Source organism: Ascidiella aspersa, chromosome 3 (genome assembly GCF_963924565.1).
Source record: "Ascidiella aspersa chromosome 3, kaAscAspe10.2, whole genome shotgun sequence".
Classification (NCBI taxonomy): Eukaryota; Metazoa; Chordata; class Ascidiacea; order Phlebobranchia; family Ascidiidae; genus Ascidiella; species Ascidiella aspersa.
Genome location: NC_139449.1, coordinates 32230472 through 32255902, shown reverse-complemented (window position 1 = coordinate 32255902; position 25431 = coordinate 32230472). Strand labels below are relative to the sequence as shown.

General features: G+C 36.1%; 1 protein-coding gene across 1 annotated transcript; it reads left to right on the top strand.

Annotated features, from left to right (window-relative positions):
* Nucleotides 1-672: 672 nt before the first annotated feature.
* Nucleotides 673-25431, top strand: LOC146162511 (protein fantom-like). Its single transcript, XM_083383867.1, has 30 exons — nucleotides 673-949; nucleotides 1153-1214; nucleotides 1521-1624; nucleotides 1985-2136; nucleotides 2838-3001; nucleotides 3478-3622; nucleotides 3840-3960; nucleotides 4582-4700; nucleotides 5258-5397; nucleotides 6280-6390; nucleotides 6987-7106; nucleotides 8130-8248; nucleotides 8808-8909; nucleotides 9587-9655; nucleotides 10822-11015; nucleotides 11685-11754; nucleotides 12086-12215; nucleotides 12323-12405; nucleotides 12798-12966; nucleotides 13583-13737; nucleotides 14723-14848; nucleotides 16373-16539; nucleotides 17450-17564; nucleotides 17795-17863; nucleotides 18802-18986; nucleotides 19940-20127; nucleotides 20896-21119; nucleotides 21987-22173; nucleotides 23176-23313; nucleotides 24762-25431. Exons 1-30 carry the CDS (start codon nucleotides 807-809, stop codon nucleotides 24947-24949), a joined length of 4059 nt encoding a protein of 1352 aa, XP_083239993.1. The 5' UTR covers nucleotides 673-806; the 3' UTR covers nucleotides 24950-25431.

Genomic DNA, 25431 nt, shown 5'->3' with positions numbered 1-25431 from the left:
AAGGCAGTGGTTCTTAACCTTTGGTAACCTGTCGATTGGCGAACCCCTATATGATATTCACGTTCGTCGAGCACAAAGTTTTCAGTATTCGTTTCGTCCTCATAGCAGCTGCAACCGGGCATATTCAAATTATAAAATTGCATTTACATAGATTAAATTGCCCAAACTTTCAATTTATAATGTTACATGACACCTTGGCGCATAAGAGATTCAAATTTAGCTTGAAATAACAGCATTTATGTTTCAGAGGACGTTTTCGCCAAACGCTTGAAAAAGCTGCGTCGAACCCTGGTTAAGAACCACTGTATTAAGGCAATACAGATCAGTTATCTAATAGAATTTATCAATTATCTAATAAAATGTATGCCAGTCTGCATTTTAAGACACTTTTTGCATATATCTTGAATATTCAGCGCCAAATTTTGTGGTGTGCACACCTCAGTTATGGAATCCTACCACCACTCAACCTTTTTTTTGGACATTTATGTTGCAATGTAATATTTAATGTGAAAAGCAACAGACTGCAGACTTGCCGTTGCACACAATTTGATAATCACTGCTGTAAGGTCATTATGTATTTCATGGCATTTTTTGTTGAAATATTGAGCGTGGAGCACTATGCAATGTCATGTTTATGCTTTTGTAAATTTAAGATTTTCTGTGCACAGTCTAGTATCTGAGCATGGTTCATCTGAATCATGCAACAGAAGTCCAATGACTGAATATTGTATAAGAAGTAGTCTGAGGGAAATATACATGAAAACCTTTTGGGACCAAATAAACGAAAGAAAAAAATATATATCACAATGACGAGCCGTCAAGAAGCTCAAAAACGTGCGATGGTCGCCAGAATGGAAAGAAGTGAATTGGAAGATCAACATCTTCGGATTCTTGAAGAAAATGCAATCCTAAAAGCCCATGGACGAAAACAAGAAGAAAAAATCAAAAAGTAAAAATATAACTTAATAACACATTTTGTTTTTGTGTAACATAATTGCAAAGTAAAACTATTTGCAGTTATAGTTTAAATTCATAGATGACGAAAAGAGGTATTTTGTTAATTTGTGTCCTAAGTTAAATGTTATAATTTTTTAATTTGTTTGTAACTTTTTATGCATGCACAAATTATAACTTTTTCATCATTTTCTACAGAATGGCAACAAAACTTATCCGATTAGTCAATGACAGAAAGAAACAAGTTGCCCAGGGGACATGTGAGCCGATTTCTAAATAAAATTGTTTTATTTAATTAATATATATAGCGTTTCTATTAAGTAGGATTTTATTAACATTAATTATAACTCACATCAAAGATTTTCATCCTCTAATAGCAATAACGTAACTATTATTAGTTATTAATGAATGATTGAAAGACACACAAACATATGTGTTTAATCACATCTGTGATCTAGCCACTCGGAAGTTGCTTTATGACCAACGATTACGGCTTTCCGTATCAATAGTATCATTAGTTATATATGTATATACATATTTTATTATGCAACTTTTACAAATTTTAGCGGCAAGACGAACAGCTAGAGATGTAAGCTTGGAGGAAACAATTGAAAACCAACAGGATGTAATCAGGCAGCTCAACAAGGAAAACGAGCTGCTAAAACAAAAGGTATTTGCACTGTTTAGTTAATATTGCATCATTAGAATTCTGCACACAATAAAGTTTAGTAGAAAAAGGTTACTACTTTTAGAACCAATATTGCAATCTAGTAATAAAAGTTAAAATAAATTTTTGACCTGAACGCAAAGTATTATTTTTTCTTATTCTATGTTATCCAACCTAATTTAAGTTTAAAATCAAAACTTAATAGCCTGTTGGATACTTGTCTTATACTGACTAAGAATTTTATTTTGGTCACATGTTGAAAAATGCCTGGGATTTAACACCCCGAATATTTTGTATTTAAAAAATATTCCTATATATATTTTTTTTTCTTGTAGCTTAATATATTTTTTGTTTTTCTTGTAGCTTCAGGTCACCCAACAGCAGATGCACTCGCAAGGCAAGCGGAACACGCCATACAGCCGAGTTCCATCAAAGATTGATTCTGGCAAAGCAAAGAGACGCGACGGCAGTCCAGACACTCTGAGATCACATTGCAAATCTCTTGAAAGAATAAGGTAACCATTGCTTGTTGATTTACATACTTTTTTTTTCTGGGGTTGTTTTAATGCTTGTTGTTTGTCAAAGCAATTTAACTATATTTGTGCTGTCATGCAATATACACATCTTGTAGTCGTGTAAATAAAATATAACTTTGATGCTGCGAATGTGTTATTATTTAGCCGACCAGGTATAAGTGAAATACTAGAAACAAATAAATTTCAAATGTATTGAATGACTGGTATCAACTTATAATCCTTTTTATATGAATGTTTTGCTTTGGTTCCTATTGGATGCCATTCCTGTTTTGAAATTTACTCAAAACACTTAAATAATCATGTACAAAAGTAAACTGACACTTATTAAGATGTACTAACCGATTATAACAATAGTACATAGTGTTGTTAATGTTGGTTGATATTTATTTCATATAAATGCCTAAAATCATGTGTCACTGTCATAACTTGTGTTTTAATGTTGAAAAGCTTTAGCACAGCCTAACTTCAAAATGTAAAAATTCAGGTTTTGAAATGCTACAAAATTTATAATTTGTATGTTTGACTACCATTAATAAGTGTGCTATTGTAGCTGGTCAAGTTACAACTTTAGAACAGTGAGGTTACTGCCGTACACAAGAATAATAATTGGTTTTCAATTCCACTCACTGAGTTAGTTGTGTACATTGCACTTAAAAACAAAAACTTGCTTTTTCGCTCAGTGTCCCTGCTGCTTCCCCTCCGCCCACAAGATACGGTCACAGTCTGTTGGAAGAAGCTCGGAACGAGAACCACCACTTGCAGCAGCAGATGCTGGCGCTCCAGGATCGAATCGCAAGCATGCAGGACGAGAACGATTCGCTGCACGCCGAGCTCCAAAACTTCCGTGAGTTATCTATTCTAATAATTAAACTACATCATTGAGGGTGGCAGAGAAATACTATGAGCCTAGGTGCTGCCAATGTTGCAAGCCCTGCTAAAAAGGAACGGCAGCAAAATTGTATTTTAGATACATTTGCTTGCATTGTAGGACAATATTTCTGTTTGCTTGGATAATAACTCTATTTAAAACTATTTTTTTTAATTCTATTTATGCATTATTACTGAGTTAACTGGTCAGATATAATTTTACGAATTTTTCCACCGAATAGTGAGTTGGCCACCTATTTTGTGACCCTGATTTGCGATTTAATTACTAATAAAATCTTTTTTTCAAATAGGCCCCGAAATGGTAACGGTCGTAGGTTCAAAGCTCACATATTTTTGATTGGCTAACCCCGTTTTTGAAATCAAATCAGTGCGATTTCAGTTACCGCGTCAAAAACTCGGTGTTAAATTGACAAATCAAAATATTAACACCAGGTTCAGCTCACGAAAACGACGTTCTGAAGTTCCGCGAACACGTAACATCTACACAACGATCCACGGTCAGCGAGAATATAGAACTGATCAAGCTGCAGCGACAAATGAAAGAAAAATCCACCAACTTCACTGCTATGGAGGGCAGGTACACTCCTCAGATTTCCCTTCTTACATATATGTAATTAAACTATGAAATACTGTGTCTCCATGGCATCCTAAGCCAGGCTGCAGCGTTTTTTTGTCTATCACTGCCCCGTTGGCTAATGCATATCAAGAAAAAATAACTTATGCTATTTATAATATTTAATGGAAGCTTAAAACAAATATTTCTATGTTATGTAACAAGGTTTGTGTCTATTTAGGTTCCAAGAACTTCAGCGAAATTACAACCAGCTTCGTTCGAGCTACGAGAAGGTTCTTCACGAGGTGGAACGCCTTAAGTCACAACTTTTAGATGAGGAAGATAGAAGTATTCAGCTTCAGGTCCGTTGTATTATTGGCAATTATTTGTTGAATGTGGGTATAGAAATAGCGTGAGAATTTTCCATATGAAACTAAATACTGGACACATATGGAATTATTTCCTTCGCCCTAATTCTACTGTAACTCCATTTACTTTATTTGCCGAGGATGAAAATATAGAAATCATTAGAAGCGCGCCTTGATTCTTATAACGTCAGTAATGAAACGTTGAGTGTGTTTTACTGGCACGGGATAAAGTTACCAGGTTAACCATAAAGAACCACCACCATACACGCATAGCGTTGCGCGGCCATATTGGTTGTAGATTTTAAACATTATTAATAAAAAGTAGACTACATTATCGCGATTTGTTATTTATTAGTGGGGATTTGTTCAATTATTTTGGTGTGAGAGTTTCATCTAACTAATGACTTGATACTGTCGTAAAATCAGAACCGGAACCTATAAGAATCTATGTCTTAAAAGAAAACACAATCGACAGTACATCGTAACTAAAGAGCCGCGGCTTGGCCACCCCTTAAGCTAACAACTTAAATGACTCAATTTAGGACTATTTGTTTTTCTGTTTTGTTAAACGATTGAATATGTTAAAATTGAACGTGTTGTTATTTCTACGATTAGAACCAACTGAAGCAGGGTGGAAGTCAGCAGCGTCGTGTTGGTCAGATGCAGGAACATATTCGAGATCTCGAAAAAGAAGTGGAAATACTTAAGGAAGCCAACGAAAAACTTGTCGACAGGTTCGTCATCTTGTACGAAAGAAGCAAACGCAAATAAAATATCTATAAGTCATACATAAATTTTTAGGGTTTGCTAACTTTTGCACCTTTTTTAATTCAAAGCGGGAAATCATGAAAACACCAACTCTTATTTTTACCTGACGATCATGTGATAACCGGTGAATTAAAAAAACGCATTTTTTTAAACAGTGATACTTAGTGTGCAGTTAGTTAATAAGCCAAATAAAGCATTCGATCGTGAGTCAATGAACAATGCTTGATATTCAGCAATGCGAAAATGGAAACGATCTAGTTATAACTCTGCTAAACTTTCCTAATGTAGGGCAATGCCGGACTTTTACCTGTTTTTCCCCGTCTACCGTGCTTTAGCGAAATTATGCAGCAATAGTTTCTTTATATTTCTATAACTATACCATAGGCTGCCTCAGAACTGTATTGTGCACCCCAAAAATAAAAAAACTTAACTTGGTTATCACAAACTAACAAACTATCTTGGTTACACAAACTAACAAACTATTTTGGTTACACAAACTAACAAACTATCTTGTTGTGTGAAGCGCCTTCGACCAAGAGAAGGAGCACCAGTGGCGTCAGTTGGAGCGCAAGTTGCGAGTGCAGATCGGTCAACTGGAAGCCGCCATGAAGTCGGATATGGCGGATAAGAATGAGTATCTGGCCAAGATGGAAAATGAGAGAGGTGCGTTGCAATAAAAGCCAATTGTTCTTTTCTGTTTGTTGAAATATATTCCAAAATTATATTTCAACGACTCGTTCAAATGTCTGTACATCTTTAAACTGTTCGATTGAATTGTTTTTCGAAAAGGTTGAGTAAACATTAAGTAGTCAATTTTCCCCCATACTTAAAAACGTTTTATTTTCTTATCTGAATAAGAGGACCACAAATTTGTTACTAATTATTAATTTCTCAATGCTGGCTGTCTTGAAAACGAAAATTTATCACTGTAGTAAAAAAAGTGCAAATTCAAAACTGTAATTTACCCTAACATTTTGTTTAAAGCTTTCCTGTGGATCTTGGAATAAGACTATATGTAATTCATCATCGTTTATGGCCTAACTAAGTGAAAGTGAAATACGTTCGTCCACCCCTTGTGATTTGCTGCTTTACGCGACCTTAATCAACGCGTGTAATGCAGACTTACACACAACTTTTTTCAAATTAGATGAAAATTCAATCGAAGCTTTTTTCATTTTTTCCGAGTTAGATTAGAGTTAAAGTTACCGACTTTGAGAAAACTAGATTTTAAACTGCAACATAAATGAGAAGTTTGACTTCCCAATATGCAATCCTTTTCAATAGAAATGGATTTTTTCCCCTAATAATATGAATGTTTAGGATTAGTAGGCATAGACTGGCACTTTTTAAGCTAAAAAATTAACCTGCCTGAATACAAACTTGTTCTAAATGAGTAAGACAAAGTAGCCCTTGGATATAATTGAAAATTAGATTAAAATCACAAAAAGCAGCAAATTTTTTTCATTCGTTAAATTATTATTCAGCTTGAATAATCTAGTGGTCCAAGTCTGTATTATTTAGTTCCAATCATTGTAATGTTTGCAGGTTTTGCCAGCCGATTACATTCGGACAGCAGAAAGGTGCACGAAGAGGGATCGCGACTGAGGAAGGAAAACGAGGAACTACGGGAAAGACTCAGGATTTACTCCATGTCAGGTAAAACCTTCATTCAATTGATTTCCCTGACGCGTATCATTCGTAATTTGCGATCAGCTTTGCACTTCAAACTTAGGGTCTTACTGAAAGCCGAGCTATCGGATGCTTCGAATTTGAGAGTATTTGCACCTCTTTTTAAAAAACTAAGTTGCCGGCCTTTGCTGCTGGGTTGATGTCATGTTTCTTCAGCCTAGAGACTTAGCTTATCCCTATTGAAATTCTTTTTTTACAAGTTAAAGAGCCTCTGTAGCAAAAGTGATTTCTCATACTTTAGTTTTAAAAGAAAGTTTTAAGTACCTATATATATACCTTACGAAGCTAAATAATTATTATTTAAGTTACGGCATACAATATTCATGGCAAAATAAAGTTTTAATTTTATTCACCTATGAGATTATCAAACCTTCAGTAGCGGTCTTAATATTTTAAAGTATTGTCGATTATAGAGATCATTGTTTGTTGTTGGCCGACTTCTTTTTACTTGAGCAGTACATGGTTTGTTATGGGAACCGACCCTGTCAATTATCCACAGTGGATCGACTGGTAGTATTATTATCAATGCGTCTCTAACCTTTCCCTTATTCTAACATGCACAGACGACATAGTTGACGTTGACGAATTGCGTGAAGCATTGGCCAAGGTGCGTCAGAGGCGACACGCGGCTGCTCAGAAGGAGAGACCCGACTTTCTGCAGAACGTGGACGACGAAGATCGAGGTAATTTTGAGAAAATATGAAGATCGTTCAAGATTTTCGTCCGTTTCTCGCCGAATTTTTCTTTTTTTTTAAACCCTTGAAATGATTGATCGCCATCGTCTATCGAGCACTAGTTTTTGATATTTTCTTGGTAAAATTATTTTGGCAAAGTAAAGGCCGCGCTCGTTTTTTTGGTACGTCACATCACTACCAATACATTACAAAAATGTGTTTTTGTACGCGAATAGTTTGAGTTTCGACCAAACTAAGGGAGTTTCTTGTCGCATTGTACATGTTCCGTCCAACGAACGTCTTTATTTTTATTTTTTGGTGTTTTTAAAAATAATCGATGAAGTAAAAAGGACACATTTGTTCATTGAGACAAAGATAGAGTTTAACCCATTGAATGTCTTTTCGTCGCGAGAGTTCAACATATATTGAGATTTTTCTAATTTTTTTTATGATTAAAGAAGAAGCTCGTATTACGACAAAAATTTTTATCCGAAATCTCAATTTAAGTAAGTTTGGAATGTTTTCCGTTCTGTGGTTAGTACTACTAACTGTCAGTGAAGCTAGTGTAGGGACGAAGCCCTTGAAACTTTCGAGGCTGTTGTCCGGTACTTCGACTGACCCTTGTGAGAATAATGTTGACATTGCATAGCTTGAAATGGTTAGGATCCGCCTAAACCTTTAAGGTAAAACGTTATTCAAATAAAATGATGGCTTGATCGTTAATTTTGGAAATGTTCTATAATGTTAAATGAATACCACTATCCACTGTAAAATGATAGGATGTTCACCAAAGATTACAAATCTCGCCTCATTTATAATGTTTTATGTACTCATTAGGCTGACTGAATACTATTTAATGAATCCTTAATAATACATTTTAGTTTAAAACTGAGATTGTTTAAATTACTTTGTTCCAACTTTAACCATTTTGTCGCAAAAGTTGGCGGCGCAGTGTATCTCTCAGAAAAGATTTTTCGAAACCCTTTACAACAAGCTTATCTGTTAACTGTGGTAAACTGTGTTGCTTTGCAGATCCGCAAACACAGCTGCTTGAGATGCAAGTTCAACATGCTGAGACGATTCAAGAACTTGAGAAAACGCGAGAAATGCTTCTCATGCAACACAAAATCAATAAAGACTACCAGATCGAGGTTTGTATTGCAGCTCGTCTATAGTTTTTGACCGACATAAATATAAATTGAACACACATAACAAGTTGACCAAACATAGTAGTTTATTTTGACTGGTAAAATATATCAAAAAAATAATGGGCTAATAAATAATGCGGTGTGTAGTTAATTTTATTTTTATTTTTGCTAAGTTTCAACTAAAAGTTGACTCTTTGTGTTAATAATCGTAGACCAGCCGCCTAAACCACAAGTCAGTGATACATGGACACAAACAGGGCACAAATTCTGTATATGTTAAAATAGTTTTTTTTTTTAAACTATAACTTTAAGCAACGTTTTGCATCTCTAATACTATAAAAACTTAGCGAGCAAACTTCTTTATTTAAAAAAGAAAAAATTCTTAGCGAATAACGTGTTTATTCTTTTTTAACGCAAAACTTAGTATACAAGTCGACTCATTTGCCTGAATCACTTAAGCAGTCAAGTCAAGTAATTGACCTCAGCCATTACTACCCTGCCTAACAATGTACTCTGAATCAACAGGCCTTTTTCTATCTTATGGTGATTTGCATTACCTCAGGTTGACAGCGTTTCTAGCGACAAGGACAGAATGAGGCGAGAGTACGAAGAAAAGCTTGATCGCTTTGCGAGGTTGCTGGATGCAAGGCTGGCAAGAATCAAGGTTCGTATAGTACACTGTGTGTTGTGTGCGAAATGCGCTGTTGTTTTAAGGGTCTCCACAAGTCATACAGCGCCCGAAATAGTTCTCACTATAAAGCCATTATCTTATCACATAATAATAGTTGCTTCGTTTTACCTAAACCAGGGGTGCACGCGTGCCAAATGTGACACGCGGCCTACTAAAAAATGGCACGCAAGCCCCCCAGCTAGTTGTCAAAAGATACTTAATTTGTTATTCAGCCAATTGTCACTGTCAGAATTTTCTAATATTGTTAAAAATAATATTAGAAACAAAAAAATAATACCACACTTTTAATATTATAAATTAGTTACTAAACTTTGGCACGGGAAGAAGTTATAAGATAAATATTGGCGCACGTCGGCATGTTTGAGTTGGACACTCCTGACCTAAACAAATCACTAACTGTTTTTATAAAAAACGCGTTTGGTATAGTTTCTCTTAAGTAAAGCACAGATGACTATATTTATCTTATATAGATGACTATATTTATTTTATATAGTTTATCTTTTCTGATAATCGTGATTTTATAACTCATGTGGCAACAGCTTCATACCATCACGTCCTTACTAAGCAAACCAACAGCGGCATCTCAAGTATATAGACGCATTCGGTGAATGCAATGACTCTAGAAATTGACCGAAACTGTTTTGTTTCAGAAACTTGAATCTCAGTTACACGACGTCGCTTATGGAACGAAGCAATTCAAGCTTACTCCAGACGATACAGTAAGTGTGCCACTTATTTACTACCACTAAAAGGCGTTTTTTTTTGTCTTGTCCTCTTGCCAGAAATATGCTTTTCCGTATGTCTTGGAAAGAGCTGTGTATAAGCAAATATAATGTCCGAATAATGGTTAAAGAATTTTGTTACACACAATTTATTAATAAACCATAAGAATATATTGTTAACTAACATTAACTTACATTAACATTGACTCACTCCTGACGATACAGTGTGTGTCACGTTTACTAGCCTAAATATGTTGTGAATAAATGTATTGAAAAAAAATAGGAAGTTAGTTGATTAAAAAATACCAGTCTTTAATAAAAAATCAGAATAACCCTTTAAATATTGTACAAAATGTAATGAATAAGTGTAGTGTTTTGTTAAATAATGTTCGATAAAGTATTAAACAATTTAATGTCCGACAAGATAAATATGATAAGTTGATATTATCTGTAACACTCCGAAAAAATGTAATATGTTGATATATAATTATTAAACCCCGCAAAATAATATCCGAAATGTAGAACAAAGCTGTATATCGCATAAATAAACAATGAATTGATAAATAATAAATAATTACATTATCCAGTTAGGCAATCCAATAAATTGATAAATAATTATAATACCTTGTAAAATCAGATCCTGTAATTTGATAAATGATTGCATTATCCAGTTAAAAAATACAATAAATTAATAAATAATTGCATTATTCAGTTAAACCAGTGCTTATCAACCTATGGGCCGCGACCAAAAATTGTGTCGCTGTTTGATTTGGTTGGGTCGCCGACCACAGTAGTCACATGTTTATACTAATTGAGATTGGTTCTGAAAAAAATCTCTCAATTAAGAAAATTAAGGAAGCAATACAAGTAAAACTCGAAATTCTTTATGCTAATGCCTATTTTTTTTTCTCTTTCAAGAAAAAACAATTGGGTCTCTAAAGCTCGCTGTCACACTTACGCTTACTATTTGGGTCGCCGCGAAAAAAGGTTGAGAAGCACTGAGTTGAACCAATCCAATAAATTGGTAAAAAATGTTACTAACCCCTCAAAATATATTATAATAGAGTTAAATACTAGGCAAGAGTAAAATACCAACTCTTAAGCATTTCGTTACCTTATTCAAAACACGTGTTGCCATAACAACCGTCTCCTGCTCTTTCCAGATCGGTGAGGAAGAGGAACTGGACGAGAGCGTCCATCTGGAGCGAGGCGAGAACCTCTTCGAGATCCACATCACCAAGATGTCGATGAGCAAGGAGGCGCTGGTTGCCCTTGACGACCGGGAGCCGTCGCTCTTCGTAACTTACGCCTTCTATGATTACGAGCTGGTCAGCACTCCTATACTAAAGAGCGCAAGGTGAGATAATCATTGTGTTCTTCCTGAATACAAGGCCCCCAAATTAAAATAATAAATAAATAAATAAATGTACGAATCTGATTTTTTATTATCGAACAGTTATGCGTTGCTTTTCATCCCTTGGTTTCTTGACGTTTTACCCCTGTTAAACCCTTTTTACCCCTGGTAAACCCTTTTTACCCCTGTTAAACCCTTTTTACCCCTGTTAAACCCTTTTTACCAACTGTTAAACCCAAGATACTAGTGCTATTTATAATCGTCTGAATATGCAAGCTCGTCAGCAATTTTCGACAGTATACTCCCAAGTAAAATCTTTAGTGTTTTATTTAACTACGACTGTAAACGAATGATTTGTGTTGTAATTTTTTTCAAGCCGCACAACGTTTATAGTGTTACTCATAAGTTATCCTTTACGCTTGCCTTAACTTTTTTTTGTCTTGTTCTTTTTGTGCCAGACAATTCTCGTTCGTATATTAAAACTTAAAAATATATAAAGATTAATTATTCTGATGAATACCCTAAATTTTACTTTTCCACGTTGGTCATTTATAGTTTGTAAATCACTATAATCTCACCAAACTCTCAATTAAAATTTAAGAGTTTAAATGTTGTAAGTACTTAACCAACCACAACTTTAAGTTTCTAATAAATATACTTACCCACCCACAGCCCTCTGTTCGACTTCACCGCACAATTTACGATCAAGGTCGACGACCTCTTCCTACATCACATACAGAAGGTATTTGATTGCAAGTCATCAAAAATATTAAGCATCTCGATCGTTTTTATTGTTAGGTGAAATTCGTTACTTTCTTAATAATTATCTTATCTGTATAATTACCGCTTTGAAAATCTAGGTGTCAGAGACAAAATGCTTTCTACCCATATTAACTTATTTTATAACCGCGTGACACCATGCCAAATTGAATAGCTCGGATATTTGTTGCGTAGCATACAATCGATTGTAACTCTAGATGCTTGCTATATTTATCCTGGCTGTATATTGTACAATCGCGCCTGCCGCTTGCTTTATGAGCGTACAACGAGAGTAGAAACTCTGTTCTATGTAGGAAAAAACAATCTTCGAAGTCCACCAGGCGTTGGGAGTGGAGCACAAAACCATCGCTTCGTGCAGAGTCAAGTTCAATCAACTGCTTGATCAACCACAAGGCAAAATGCACGGCACCGTTGCGCTGACAGGTACGCCTCACTGAATACTACTAGTTACCTTTATAAAATGTGTTCTTTTTGTATATAAGTGCTTACCAAACTACTTGGATAGCCTTTGTTTTTTTAAACAATTTCAGGTTTGGACGGTAGCAACTACGGAACACTTGACTTCTGGGTTCGTCTGAGAGTTCCAATGGAACAGGCCATACGACTATACCGCGTATGTGCAATACTATTACTACACCCAGTTCTCATAAAACTATAGTTATATGTACTACATTTGTACTATTTGGGGGTTGGGTCTGAAGGGTCAGTCGACAGAGTAACGGCCCTGGTCTAGCCTAGTTCATGTGTTCGAATCTCACCCAATCCTGTTTTGGCCATGTGTTGTTTCTACGAACCCCTGACAGTTAAGGCGATTCTCTTGCGGAATGTAGTTGTTTGTAAAGAGAAATACACGAGCAAGTTTCGCTAAATTAGAAAAAACGATCAAATCTAGGTTTTAATTATTGCTATTAATTGACCAAATAGTGTTGCTGGCTCGGTAAAGTGCCACGAACCACTAAAGGTTAGGAACCACTGACCAAAAGTTCCTTTTTCCGTCGGTTCCAGGAGCGGACCAAGGCCCTGGGCTACCTCTCGGCCAACACGGCCACGACCCAGAAGGCCCTGGATGACGTCACAGAGCCGGAAGACCCCCGCTTAAGGGACACGGTCGACAACACCAACCAGCTGCTCGTGCAGATCATGACGTGCAATCACGTAGAAGCGCGTCGACCAGGTAACTAAATTTTGTCGATGTTTTATCTTCAGCGGGACAGACAAAGAAATAACAAGAAATATGGGCCTGAAACGAACAGTTGATAGCGCTGTTCGCCACATAAAGGCTAAACGTTTAATCTATAAAGCGCCTAAAATGCAGATATTAACAAATGCAACTCGAGGTTTAATCTAGTCAAGTAAGCGGAAAACTTGTCTATTAAGGAAGTAAATTACATATTTGGTATTTAGTTGCAGCCATAAAAAGCGTGTGGTATTAAGCTATGTATTGCTGCAGGCACACACGAACGCACTCCATAAACAAATTTATCGCGTCCATTAACTTAACCTATAACCATTGTTTCTGTTGTTAAATTTTATTTTAACGTGCAACATCTGAGCACTTTTAAGTGATTTTTAAAGCAAGTCATGTCATTGACATAGAATGAGTTAAGCTATGAAAATACTTACTTTCAAACGAAATCATTTGACCTAAAAAGTCTAAATTAAGTCATTTTATCCAAAAGACAAGACAAGTCCTTTTTGCCGAAAGATTCAAGCCATGTCAAGTCTCTTAAAAACAGTGACTTCAGTACACTTATGTCTTTACAACAATGCCGTTATCTTCCCATGGTTAGGTGTGCAGCCGAGCGTCTACTGTATCTACAAGTTCTTCGACTTCGCCGACCACGACACTCCGGTGATTCCCCACTCGAACAACCCGCACTTCGACGACCGACAAGCCTTCCCGCTTCAGATGGACGCCAACCTGGACAGCTACCTTAAATCGGAGGTGCGATGCCTTAGATCAGAGTTTCTCACTTCATTCCCCATGAGTCGCGACTCAGAATTGTCCTGAGGCCGACTTCGGCTAAATTTGCTAACTCGTCGAATCCGATTTTGACTCTACCAACTAAACTATAGGGTTGATATACACTGTAAGGCAATCCACTTATTGGGGTGTCATATAACTCACCCATCCATAATACAGTGTTGGAAAATATTCTACCATAGACTACTCTATCTTTCCGATTAACAGTATGCAACGCACCGGTTTCGAATTGTGTATGTGCGAACGTCAGACTTAGGGCTCTGGCAGCCTTACAGAGTCCCGAGTCCGACTCCAGAAAAATAAACCGACTCCGTCGAGTCCCGACTTCGACTCCTTAGCACTGCTTACAACTTAGCCTGTGTAGTAGTTCAATTGGTAGAACGACTTATTCTAACGATAAAATAGTTTTAAAGTTCACCGTAGTTTTTGTTTTTTGTGTCTTTATGGCACGGAAATTCTCCATAGGGCGACGGCTTACGGTTAGCTTGCTCAAGGTAGCCCAGTAAGCCGTTGATATATTAAACGCATATAAACTGTTGCTACCAGGCATGGTAATATAAATTAAAAACAGCTCCTCTGGTAATTGTAATTGTTAACCAACGTTTCGGCAACCTATACAAGCCGCCTTCGTCAGGGTGATTGACACTGAACGCTCGTACAATAAATGGAAAGCAAAAAAAGGAAAAAAGCCGAAATAAACGCGAGCAACAAAACGATAAGAAAATAATTAGTGACTGCCTCTAGTCCTTCAGCAGGTGCTTGTAGCATGCAGAAAGCATCACGTCAGTTTTGACGTTCATGGTGTTACCCTTCTTATGGATGTTCCACGATTCCAAAAATAATCTTTTCCTGTAGTCTGATTCTCGTGCTATTATTGAAGCGCCACCAAAATCAATTTGATTTATATTAAACGCATGTTGCTTCATGCTTTAATTGTGCTTTACAGAAGCTTGTGATTTACGTGTTTGACGACGCTGACCCTGATATGCCTTCCTACCTCGGCAAAGCAATCATCGACCTTATTCCACTCGCACACAACAAGGTCATCAAGGCGCCATTCCAACTCGTCAAGGTACTTTTGTTTAATCGAGGGCATTTCCCTTTATATTGCTCGCGGACTCGGACAACATGATTTTCTTCAGCGTTTCTACATTGAAATATAAGTAAAGTAAGGCCGGAAGAGTTTTACCGAATTGAATTTAGATCGAAGTTACCGAATTCGCGAAAACTAAATTTTAAATTATAATCCAAACTAGAAATAGATTTAGTCCAATCAAAACAGTTATTTAGCACAAAAAAACATTTATAATGTAATTTCTTTTTAGCCATTACGTTTGTCCGGTCAGATACTTGTCACGTCAATAGTAAAATGGAACAAAAAACTGGAAAATAAACATTTTAAGGCAATGTTAACAATGTTTTCTGACCTATACCTTTCATTATAGTTAAAAAACAATAGTTACACTCAGTGAACTATTTTTTGGAAAATTGTTATTCTATAAAAGGAAGTACGTTAGGGTCGGATTTTTGTTTTTCGCTAAATAACTTTCATCAAAAGGACCGTCGCCAATACCACCGTAGTGTTGAACGAATGTCGATACTAGGTATGCACTATTGGCCCCGAACCGATATTCTCGGGGCACCAATTTTACGACCTTATATATCGTAAATAGCAATTTAGCGTGAGTTCTGGTTATTTGTATCTTAGCGCTAATGTTCTGCCTCAGTAAGAATATCTGCCTGATTCTCAAAAATACCAAGAAACGTAATTACCATCATTAATTATTTACAACAAAAACGAGTTTGCGCATTACAATAAATTACATACATTATGGACTAAACAATCAACAACTATAATCAAAGACTTTTACATAACGTTTTCCCTTATCATAGAATATATCTTCAAAACGGCAGCAATACATAGCGACAAATACGCTATACCAATTCCTATATCTAATTTCTATCCTAATTAATATCCTAATGATCCAATAATTTCATTTTCTACACAATAAACGAGTGATATCACATGCTAGTCATACACAGAGTGGCGAGGTAAATAGCGTGGTAACCGGCGCCTATGAAATGCACGAACGTTTAAAACCCATTGGGGTACTGAGTGTTAATTTAGTATTCCTTAAGTAATTACTAACGGCTAAAGATGTTGCAAGACCGCAACACCTTCCTACCTGTTACCTGCTGCCTGCTAGGTTTTACTTTGTTGGTGATTACCCACAAATGGTTAATGCTTTAGGTTTAAGCTTTTTAGTGATGTGAGCTGGTATCTGGACCGCCTCAAAACATAGTATCAGCCTCCGAACGGTTAAAATTACGCAACGGACATTTAAATACAAACTATTAAGCCATTTTCGTGTTACGCAGACTCTAACTTTTTGGTTTCTAGAAGAAAGGGTACTAAAGATCCACCATTTTTTTCTTAATCAATGTTAAAAAGCTACAGTTTAAGAAAAAAATTTAGTAAGTTGGTGATTTCAGTTATCTGCATTGAGTTAGGAACGGCTTTCCAGCAAGAAAAGCTTTTTTCTACCAATAAAAATAATAATAACAACTATACAAGAAAAACAACAACGTTTCACAGAGCAACGGCGAGGAGAACGGTACGGTCGAGGTTTGTTTGAGATGGAGACTTCCCTACTCCCCTCCCGCCTCCCTTATGACGTCACAAGAGATCGTGGACGCGGAGGAGAAGGAGATTCAGGAGAGCGAGAAGCTTGTCACGAAGCCTCCGGTAACTCCAAAGAAGAGGTAATATGTGGTTGCAATAAGTGGTACATTTAAAAGGGGTATAATCTTTATGTATTTCGAAATCCCTTTTCGCCTGGTGGTCACTGCTGCGCTTAATCATTTATAAACAGTAAACACGTAAAACTCAAAGTTTATAACTAAAGTGAATCGCAGGATCAGACGTTTTGTTTTAAGGAATATATTCCCGAGCAACATCGTCAGTTTCTGTAACAGTAAATTACCTGGGGGACAAAGCCGCCAACCACAAACAATTAATTAATAAAAAAATAAGCTAAAAATAAAAACTACTAAAATTTATAAAAATAAAGGCAGTACATGAATTACCTATTACTTAAATTTACCGATTTTGTTTTTATTGATTTTTGTTTTTTAATATTTTCTGTCGATTTTTAAACTTTGTTTTTTACTTGTCGATAAGACCCAATATCGAGGTGTAAGTTATCCGAAAAAAGTTTTAACCTTGTGTAAACATTGAATACGATAGACGCCTTTAAACTGAAAAGTTTTTATGTCGTGCTTTTTAAACTTTTTTTGAGTTTAGAGATGAAAGCAGTAGCAGGCTTAAGCCATATTGTTTCTTATAAACGTGGTTATATGTTGCCATACGCACTTTATTTTTGTCTCTGCACGTCCTTCCCACAACCTCCTACTACAGTTCATAAAAATTATAAGATAAAATAAGTTTTTGATAGTTTATTTTGTTAAAGTCACTCAAGCTACAAAATATCCTCGGAAATATTCAACGTTTAACTATATATATATATTGTTTGCCCTAATCACAACATTGTCAAAAAAAATATATATATTACGATCGCGAATGTGTATAAAAGTTTTTTGTGGTAAAGTCGATCGTGTTGTATTATTACAATCGTGCATTTTATTATTACGATCGTGTATGGTTTTTTTTCAGGACGTTGGTCAGTCGCCTTTCGAAACCTTTCTCAGCTTCGACACCAAAACCGACCAAAGAACAACCAGACGACACCATAACGACACCAGCAGATGACACAATCACCACAAAACCGGTAAAAACCATAAACCACTGAGAGCATTAGCGAAACGGATTAATTAATCGATTTTCTGCGATGGGCGTTAACATAATCCCGTGTAGACCGAGTATTAACAGCGTAACATATTTCTTAAGTAACCGTGAGTTTAAAACGAACTGTATTTAAACTAAACATTACTTTAGGGCTACGAGCAGTTGCAGCAAGGATTGCTTCAGCTTTTTATTCATTGTATTTATATTTCTCAGATGAAAAGAGTGTCCATAATTGAACCTGTGAAAGAGAGGAAAGAAAAACCCGTTCCAATGGCAAGATCAGTAAGTCATTTTTATATGGTTAAACTGGCAAAAACCTGGCGTTTCTCACTTTAATATTGTATTAAAAATTGCTTTGTATTTGTCTCTAAGTCCTACTGATTACGTGTTAAATATCATGGTAAAAAAACAGAAACATTTTATAGAAGACAAGCTGCTTTATATGGATCAGCGTGGTCCAAGATCGCTAGCCCTGTATTAACGTTTATGTAATATTCGTTTGACTTTTTAACCTTCTTTGCTTTTCCGGTATATTTTTGAGAAACAAGTTTTGGCATCCACAAGTTAAACCATGTTCTGCGGGTCATAAATGATTATGTGTGGGGGCCAGGCCTAGGTTCAGACTTAAAGTCAAATTGCTACTGAAGTCTTTGTCAGATAGTTACAACAACTCAGTTCCTAATCAAATAGAATACAAATAAAGAGGTTAACCATATCAATAACACACAAATCACAAACATAAAACCTAAACCTACCCATTTACAACAATAGCTGAACACAACACTAACAAATTCGCGTCTCCAATAAAGTGATGGACAAACGAGACACTTTGTTGCTCAATTTTTTTTTTGCGTAATTTATTAAGGTGAAAAAGTATTTTTAAGGGGGCACCAACATGTAAGCACTTTTGTGGTGGCTTACGTCAATGACTTAACTGAATTTTTTATATACCTTCTCTTGGTGTTTAAATTGTTACGTAAAAACCAAGCTTGAATCGAGCGGCCACTTTAGGAGCAGTCTTAATATAAAAGAAACACCAAAAGGGGAGCAACACAGACAAACCTCGACTGGATAAAACAGTTCAACAGCTCTTCAGCGCCGCGCGTTTTGACATTTTAATTGTTCAGTCCTTTGCCAAATTTCAGTAATGCGAATGAATGTGTGATAACGAAAAAATATTTAAGCTAAAGATATCATGTTTTTACTCCTGCTTTCTCCAGATCCATTTTCCTGCAGAGAAACCGGATACCAAGAGTCCTGAAGCGAGCGACGACGGGACAGAAGAAGACATTGAGGAGGAGATCATCCAAGCATCCAAAGTCCAGGAGGAGGACGAAGATGACGGGGCATCAGACGATGAGAGTCCTTCTGGAAGCGTGGACGAGCAAATACCGACGAAAGATGTGTGAGTAATTTGAATTAATACCACTGGAAGTAAAAATTATGGCGATAAAAGTATAAGTGGAATTTTGGTGGTTCAGAGAAAAGTGAAATATGGAATGTCTTGTTTTATCTTGGGTACACTTTGCACGAATCTGTAATGTAGCTTGATAATGAATTGCAAAGTCAAAATGCCAATGTCATAAACTGAAGATGATACAAGCTCGTATCGAAACGTCTTAATCAAGATGATGTGGATTTACTTGACCTTTTTAGCTTTGCAATTCTTATTCTTTCAATTTAATAACAAACTAGATTCTGTAACCCGCATGATACAATTCCCTCGCAAGTCGGCTGGAATTTGTTCTTTGAAACGTGCTAACGTTTCTAACAGTGAAAGAGACACACACATGTGTTCAACAACTGTGATCTAGCTGTTCTAAGGCTACTTTTTGACCCACGATTACGGCTTACGTATCATTAAACACCGAAATCCATCGCAGACTCCCGACCAAGTTATTCACAACATCGCGGATTATGTACCCCATTATACAGCAAGCGTTAATAATAGACAAATTGCGATACTTGTGTAAAGATATGCTGAGTCCGATTGTGATGGGGAAACAACGATGTACCGGTGTTATAATGACTTTACTTAACTGCTCTTAAGTCACTATTTTAGATCACACTAGCCTGCTTTGCTTGCATCATTGATCGTCAGAATCGACTATGGATTTCGGGGTACATTGCTAACAGTTTAATTTGTTATATATAAAATCTAAGATAATGTACCCCATAAGATGACTAGGGTGAGTATTACAACTAGCAAATACAAAATATGAGTCCGATTATGACGATACTCGTATCGAGTAAGAGTGAATAAAATAGTGTTACCTTGTGCCAAGTACTCGTGTTGGTACCAGGCAAATTTAGAACTCTTTGTGTTCTCAAATACTGAAGCAGCTCGATTTTCGTCAGATCTCCGAATCCGAGCAAAGATGACGCCGATATGCTGGAGGATCTGCTTCGATCCCAGGAAGACGAAGATATTGATGATGAGGGATCACTTGCATCCGAGAAGATGGAGGAAGACACGAAGCGGTCAAGTTCGCTTCCTCCAATTGCAGTTGCGTCTTCTTCTAAAACAGTAAAGGACGACTATGAAGGTATTTTTTCCATTGTTGTAAAAAAGTCGTTTTAAAATGATTTACGTCTTGGTCAAGATATAGTTAGAGCAAGTCAATTCCAAGTTAAATTCTTGTGGGGGCTTTCGGTTCTCTAGTTAAACTGTTGCTTTCCATGTTTGCAAAGACGCACACAAATAATTTGAATCTTGAATAGAGCCTCTAATTATTTATACATATGCCATTTTGGTTTTATAGTTGACTTTAGGCGGTCCTTTTGTTCCCGGTGTTGTATACACAGCAACAAACTCCTTATTTGCATTTTATTGTTTAGTAAGGACATTTAATGAAAACTAAATACTGAAGTCTTTATCAGTGTACAGTAATTTATTAATAACATAAAGGCTTACACAAGTGGATTCATATCTTAATTCGAATGAATATAAAACAATGTTATTCAAACAAAAACAGCATCAGTGTAAGTTACACATCATCTCCAAACGCTTACAAGTAACTCCCAATATGAGCTCCTATGTAACAAGGTAGTAACACCAACTGTCGAAAGGACAACTAAATGTCGTGGCACCGTGTGCTCAGTGACCTTTGACCGTTTGAGCGTAATAGAATGCTTACACAATTAAATAGGTCATAAAGCACTTAAAGCAAATGCGCTTTAGCAAACTCACTGTTAATCTTAACACTTAGGACAGTGAAATATCAACACAGATTGGACAGTGAAATATCAACACAGAATCGTATTTTGCGCCAATTCGTTTTAATTTAACGTTCACTTTTGTTTTCTACACTTAGGCGACAAAAGCGAAGAAGAGGAAGAGGATAATGAAGATGACATCGAAGAAGAAATCGAGGAGATTCCGGATGACGCGGGATCACAGGATAAGGAGAAAGAGGACGGGGATGATCTGGAGGGAAGTGGGAGTGAAGAAGACACGGGTGTGGTGATGGTGAGAGCCAGGAAGAGTCCGGAGACGAAAGAAGAAGACCAAGACACGATTGCTCCTGATGACCAAGAGGTGTGCTTGTTTTTTCTAATTTTGATATTTTTTATCCGTTATAATTTTCAAGTCTACCTCGATTTGATGTAAAAAGTAGAGGTGAACATATTAAAAGAGCAGCACTAGTGTATAATAAATTAAGTTGACTTAAAAAAAGTGGAAATGCGAAGTTTGTTTTGTGGAAGCTGTAACTGAGTGAGGCATATTGTTCTTTTATGAGGCTGATTTCTTGGATGTCCAATTGCACATAGTACAATGTTTTTTGTATAGCGCATTAGGAGCGCTGGCAGAGAACCCTCTTTCTTTTTTCTATCCATTCTCGGTGTATTTAGTACGATTTGGTCCATGATACTCTTCGCTTGCTGTTGCTTCCAACTGACACTCTCGTGCTTTTTATACAGATTTATAATATACATATAGTTAGAACTCGATGTCTGCCAAAAATTGGACAAAAATTAGTTTTTAAAACTCAGGCAGACATATTTTTGTATGGCGATCTTTTTTATGTACCATTATTAAGTTTTAAAAGTCCAACCTTTTATGCTACTTACCTCGATCTCTGCGAACAAATTGGACAAAAGATTAGTTTCTAAAACTAGATTAGTAAACTTTAAAACTGAGGAAAATATATTTTTGTATGGCGAGCTCTTTTGTTGGTTATTATTAAGTTACTAATCTTTTATCCCAATTGTCGTCGTTTTTTCCTCTCAATTGTCATCCAACGGTTCCGAGGGGCTAGATCACAGATGTTATTAAACACTTATGTTTTTGTGTGTCTTTCATTCATCCAACGAAGGGTGTCCCCACTAATCGCAACCCTATTTCCCCCTAAAATTACGGGTATTGTATTACAAACAAACACAAAAACACGTGTAATTTGCGCAGGACTCGTCGGATACTGTCACCATATCGATCAACCACCTTACCCTGGGCACCAACACCAGTGTGTGGAATGATGTGGAACAGGTCTTCGTGGAATACGACTTCCTCGGATCAGTAAAGGAGATGCCAGAGTCTGTGCCCATCAATCCCACGCAGAAAGACAAGAAGATCAACATCAACTTCCAGTCGGGTTAGTGACCGCTTACTAGATTTCTTATCAACCTCCAATCGGGTTAGTGACCGCTTACTAGATTTCTTATCAACTTCCAGTCGAGTTAGTGACCACTTGCTAGATATTTTACTAATTTTTGTGGACCAAGGGTGGCTGGACTTGCTTTTTCGAGGAGCCACCTACAAGAAAACCCAAAACGTTAACCAGGATTGCTAGCCGTATTTGTCTTATTCAGCATCAAATTAGGTAAGACAATTCGGTTACGAAAGATTGTCGATATTTAAACCGTTTTGTCTCCGTTATTGTTCTAACCTATGATTTCTATAACTGAACCGACTGACAACTGTGTTAACGTTATTCGAATCTTTCCCGAAAACCTGGACCGATTTTTCTTTAGAACATCTTAAACAAAATATTCTTATTACACTCTGGAGTCTCACCACCCGACAGACAAGCACTGCTCTCAATTTTAACGTAACGATATGTCATTCAGCTAAATCCTTATTGAAATCTTCTCTATAGGTAGCCTACTCGACCGAGTAATAAAATATAGCACACAACTACTCGTTGGGTTTTTCTAAAATTATAACCTGGTATAATCAATGAAACAAACAACACCAGAAAGACCTAATAGTTTGTATTTTAAATACAACTTGCAATTCTAAAACAATTGAAAGAATGGAAACAACTTTTTCGTATGGAACGTTTAAAGTTAGTACCACATATTATTGTCAAATTGTACCTGCATATTATTCCTATTTGAAGGGTAATCACCCCCAGAATAACTGCCTTAAATAAAAAATGTTCTTGTTTTTTTGTGAAAATCATATTCCACTTACGCCCAATTCGGATAGAAAATTGACTTTTAACACTATGATATAGTGTGGTTGCTACTCGAAGCTTTTGGTATATTTAGTCCTCTTAGCCTTAGAGTAAAACAAATAGGCGATATCCAAGGCGAGTACGAGTACTCACGCTAGACTTGTTTTCCCCCGACTAAAAACTCTCCTCATCTTTTAGTTACGGAGGTGGATGTCGGCGGTAACCAGGAGCAACGCGAGTCACTCTCAAAGATGCTGGCCACCGGCAAGAGTTCATTCAAGGTCACCGTCGTGTCCGAGCCAATCAACGACGAGGAGGACGATTGTGACGAAATAGGTGAGATTCGAAATGCGAATGCGATGCTGTTTAAATTGTATGACACGTGGTTCACATGGGCCATAGGCGGTTTTTAGCCGTGTATATAAGGTTGGTTACAGGACACGTTCGAGATTTATTTCTTGCCAATTTTTCCTATTAATTTTCGTCATTTAAGTAATCTGTTGCAATTTTATTTTTTTAATTGCTTTGAAGTAATGTTGCTTCTTCTGTAACTACTTATATGTCTTGTCCCACCATAGCAAAATATATTCCAATTAACTCGAAACTTTTGTGAAATTTGATACTTCGGCAAAATTAGACCAACCTCAAAATTGTACATTGTTGATTTAAAACGTTCCTCTGTGAAATTCGAAAACAACACTTTTACGACTTACGACCGGTGTTGTAATGACTTGAGTCAACGACTTGTATTAAGTGCACTTAAATAACTGTTTCCAAATGACTTGGCTTAGTTCATTTGGTCTTATTGACTTGACGTAAGTCATTTAGAAAAAGTAACTTGACTTGACGTAAGTCATTTAGAAAAAGTAACTTGACTTGACGTAAGTCATTTAGAAAAAGTAACTTGACTTGACGTAAGTCATTTAGAAAAAGTAACTTGACTTGACGCAAGTCATTTAGAAAAAGTAACTTGACTTGACGTAAGTCATTTATAAAAAGTAACTTGACTTGACGTAAGTCATTTAGAAAAAGTAACTTGACTTGACGCAAGTCATTTAGAAAAAGTAACTTGACTTGACGTAAGTCATTTAGAAAAAGTAACTTGACTTGACGCAAGTCATTTAGAAAAAGTAACTTGACTTGACGTAAGTCATTTAGAAAAAGTAACTTGACTTGACGTAAGTCATTTAGAAAAAGTAACTTGACTTGACGCAAGTCATTTAGAAAAAGTAACTTGACTTGACGTAAGTCATTTAGAAAAAGTAACTTGACTTGACGTAAGTCATTTAGAAAAAGTAACTTGACTTGACGTAAGTCATTTAGAAAAAGTAACTTGACTTGACGTAAGTCATTTAGAAAAAGTAACTTGACTTGACGCAAGTCATTTAGAAAAAGTAACTTGACTTGACGTAAGTCATTTAGAAAAAGTAACTTGACTTGACGTAAGTCATTTAGAAAAAGTAACTTGACTTGACGTAAGTCATTTAGAAAAAGTAACTTGACTTGACGTAAGTCATTTAGAAAAAGTAACTTGACTTGACGTAAGTCATTTAGAAAAAGTAACTTGACTTGGATTTAAATCTAGTTAGGCAAACCTGTACTTAAGTGATTTTGCGAAAGACTTAACTGGTACTTATAGTAATTTCGGAATGACTTGCTTACAAATCTCCTTACCAAAAAAAATACCACAAACTTAAAACATTATGTGTTCAAAATTACACACTGTTAGATTCTTACGCCCAAAAGCGTTGACTTGAAATTTGGTTGAACTCGTTTTTTTGCAGGCACCGCATCGGTTGATCTCGCCGACATCTTGCAGACAGAAAGTAACATTCTCTCGCGTGACGTCAACGTCCATGACCTCAACGAGCCCCATTACGTCATCGGCAAGCTAAATGTTGACGTCAAGGCCCTAGGTGTGCTGAGAAGGATCCAGGACGAACTGAAGGCAAAACTTCGAGAACATTCCTAGAAATCAATTGTTTCCTCGAAAAAAAAAAATACTTTAAACTTAAAAAAAGCAAAAATATTTCCCAATATTTGACCTCGGCGGGTTAAGGATAAAACTAACTTTTTTAATAAAATTAATTTTTGGTTTTAGAAACATCGCAAAAAAATATTTTTTTTAAGCTTATAAATATAATGAGTAACCTAAAAATTGAATTCCGAACGATTTGAAAAAAATATCCTCATGCCTTTAGTTATTGAGCTAGAGGACATTAAAATTAAACAAATTTACGTGTAAATCTTTTAATGTTTGCCAAAACGTTGTTTACTTCAACGTGTATTTTATCTGTAAATGTATATTATTTCCTAAATGATTTTTTTTATAATGACGCATGGGATAAATATTACTATAAGTGTTTTTATTAGTGATTTCTTGTCGCCTTTGTTGTGCTGTAAATAACGTACAGTAGATTTTATGAACTTGCAACATTTTACATTTGTCATAAT

What these genes read in the sequence shown, in the direction of transcription:
- LOC146162511 (XM_083383867.1), top strand. Translation starts at nt 807, where the DNA reads ATGACGAGCCGTCAAGAAGCTCAAAAACGTGCGATGGTCGCCAGAATG. An exon ending in TTCACTGCTATGGAGGGCAG is followed by an intron (nt 3,623 to 3,839) that starts GTACACTCCTCA and finishes GTGTCTATTTAG; the next exon opens with GTTCCAAGAACTTCAGCGAA. An exon ending in CGGCACCGTTGCGCTGACAG is followed by an intron (nt 12,216 to 12,322) that starts GTACGCCTCACT and finishes AAACAATTTCAG; the next exon opens with GTTTGGACGGTAGCAACTAC.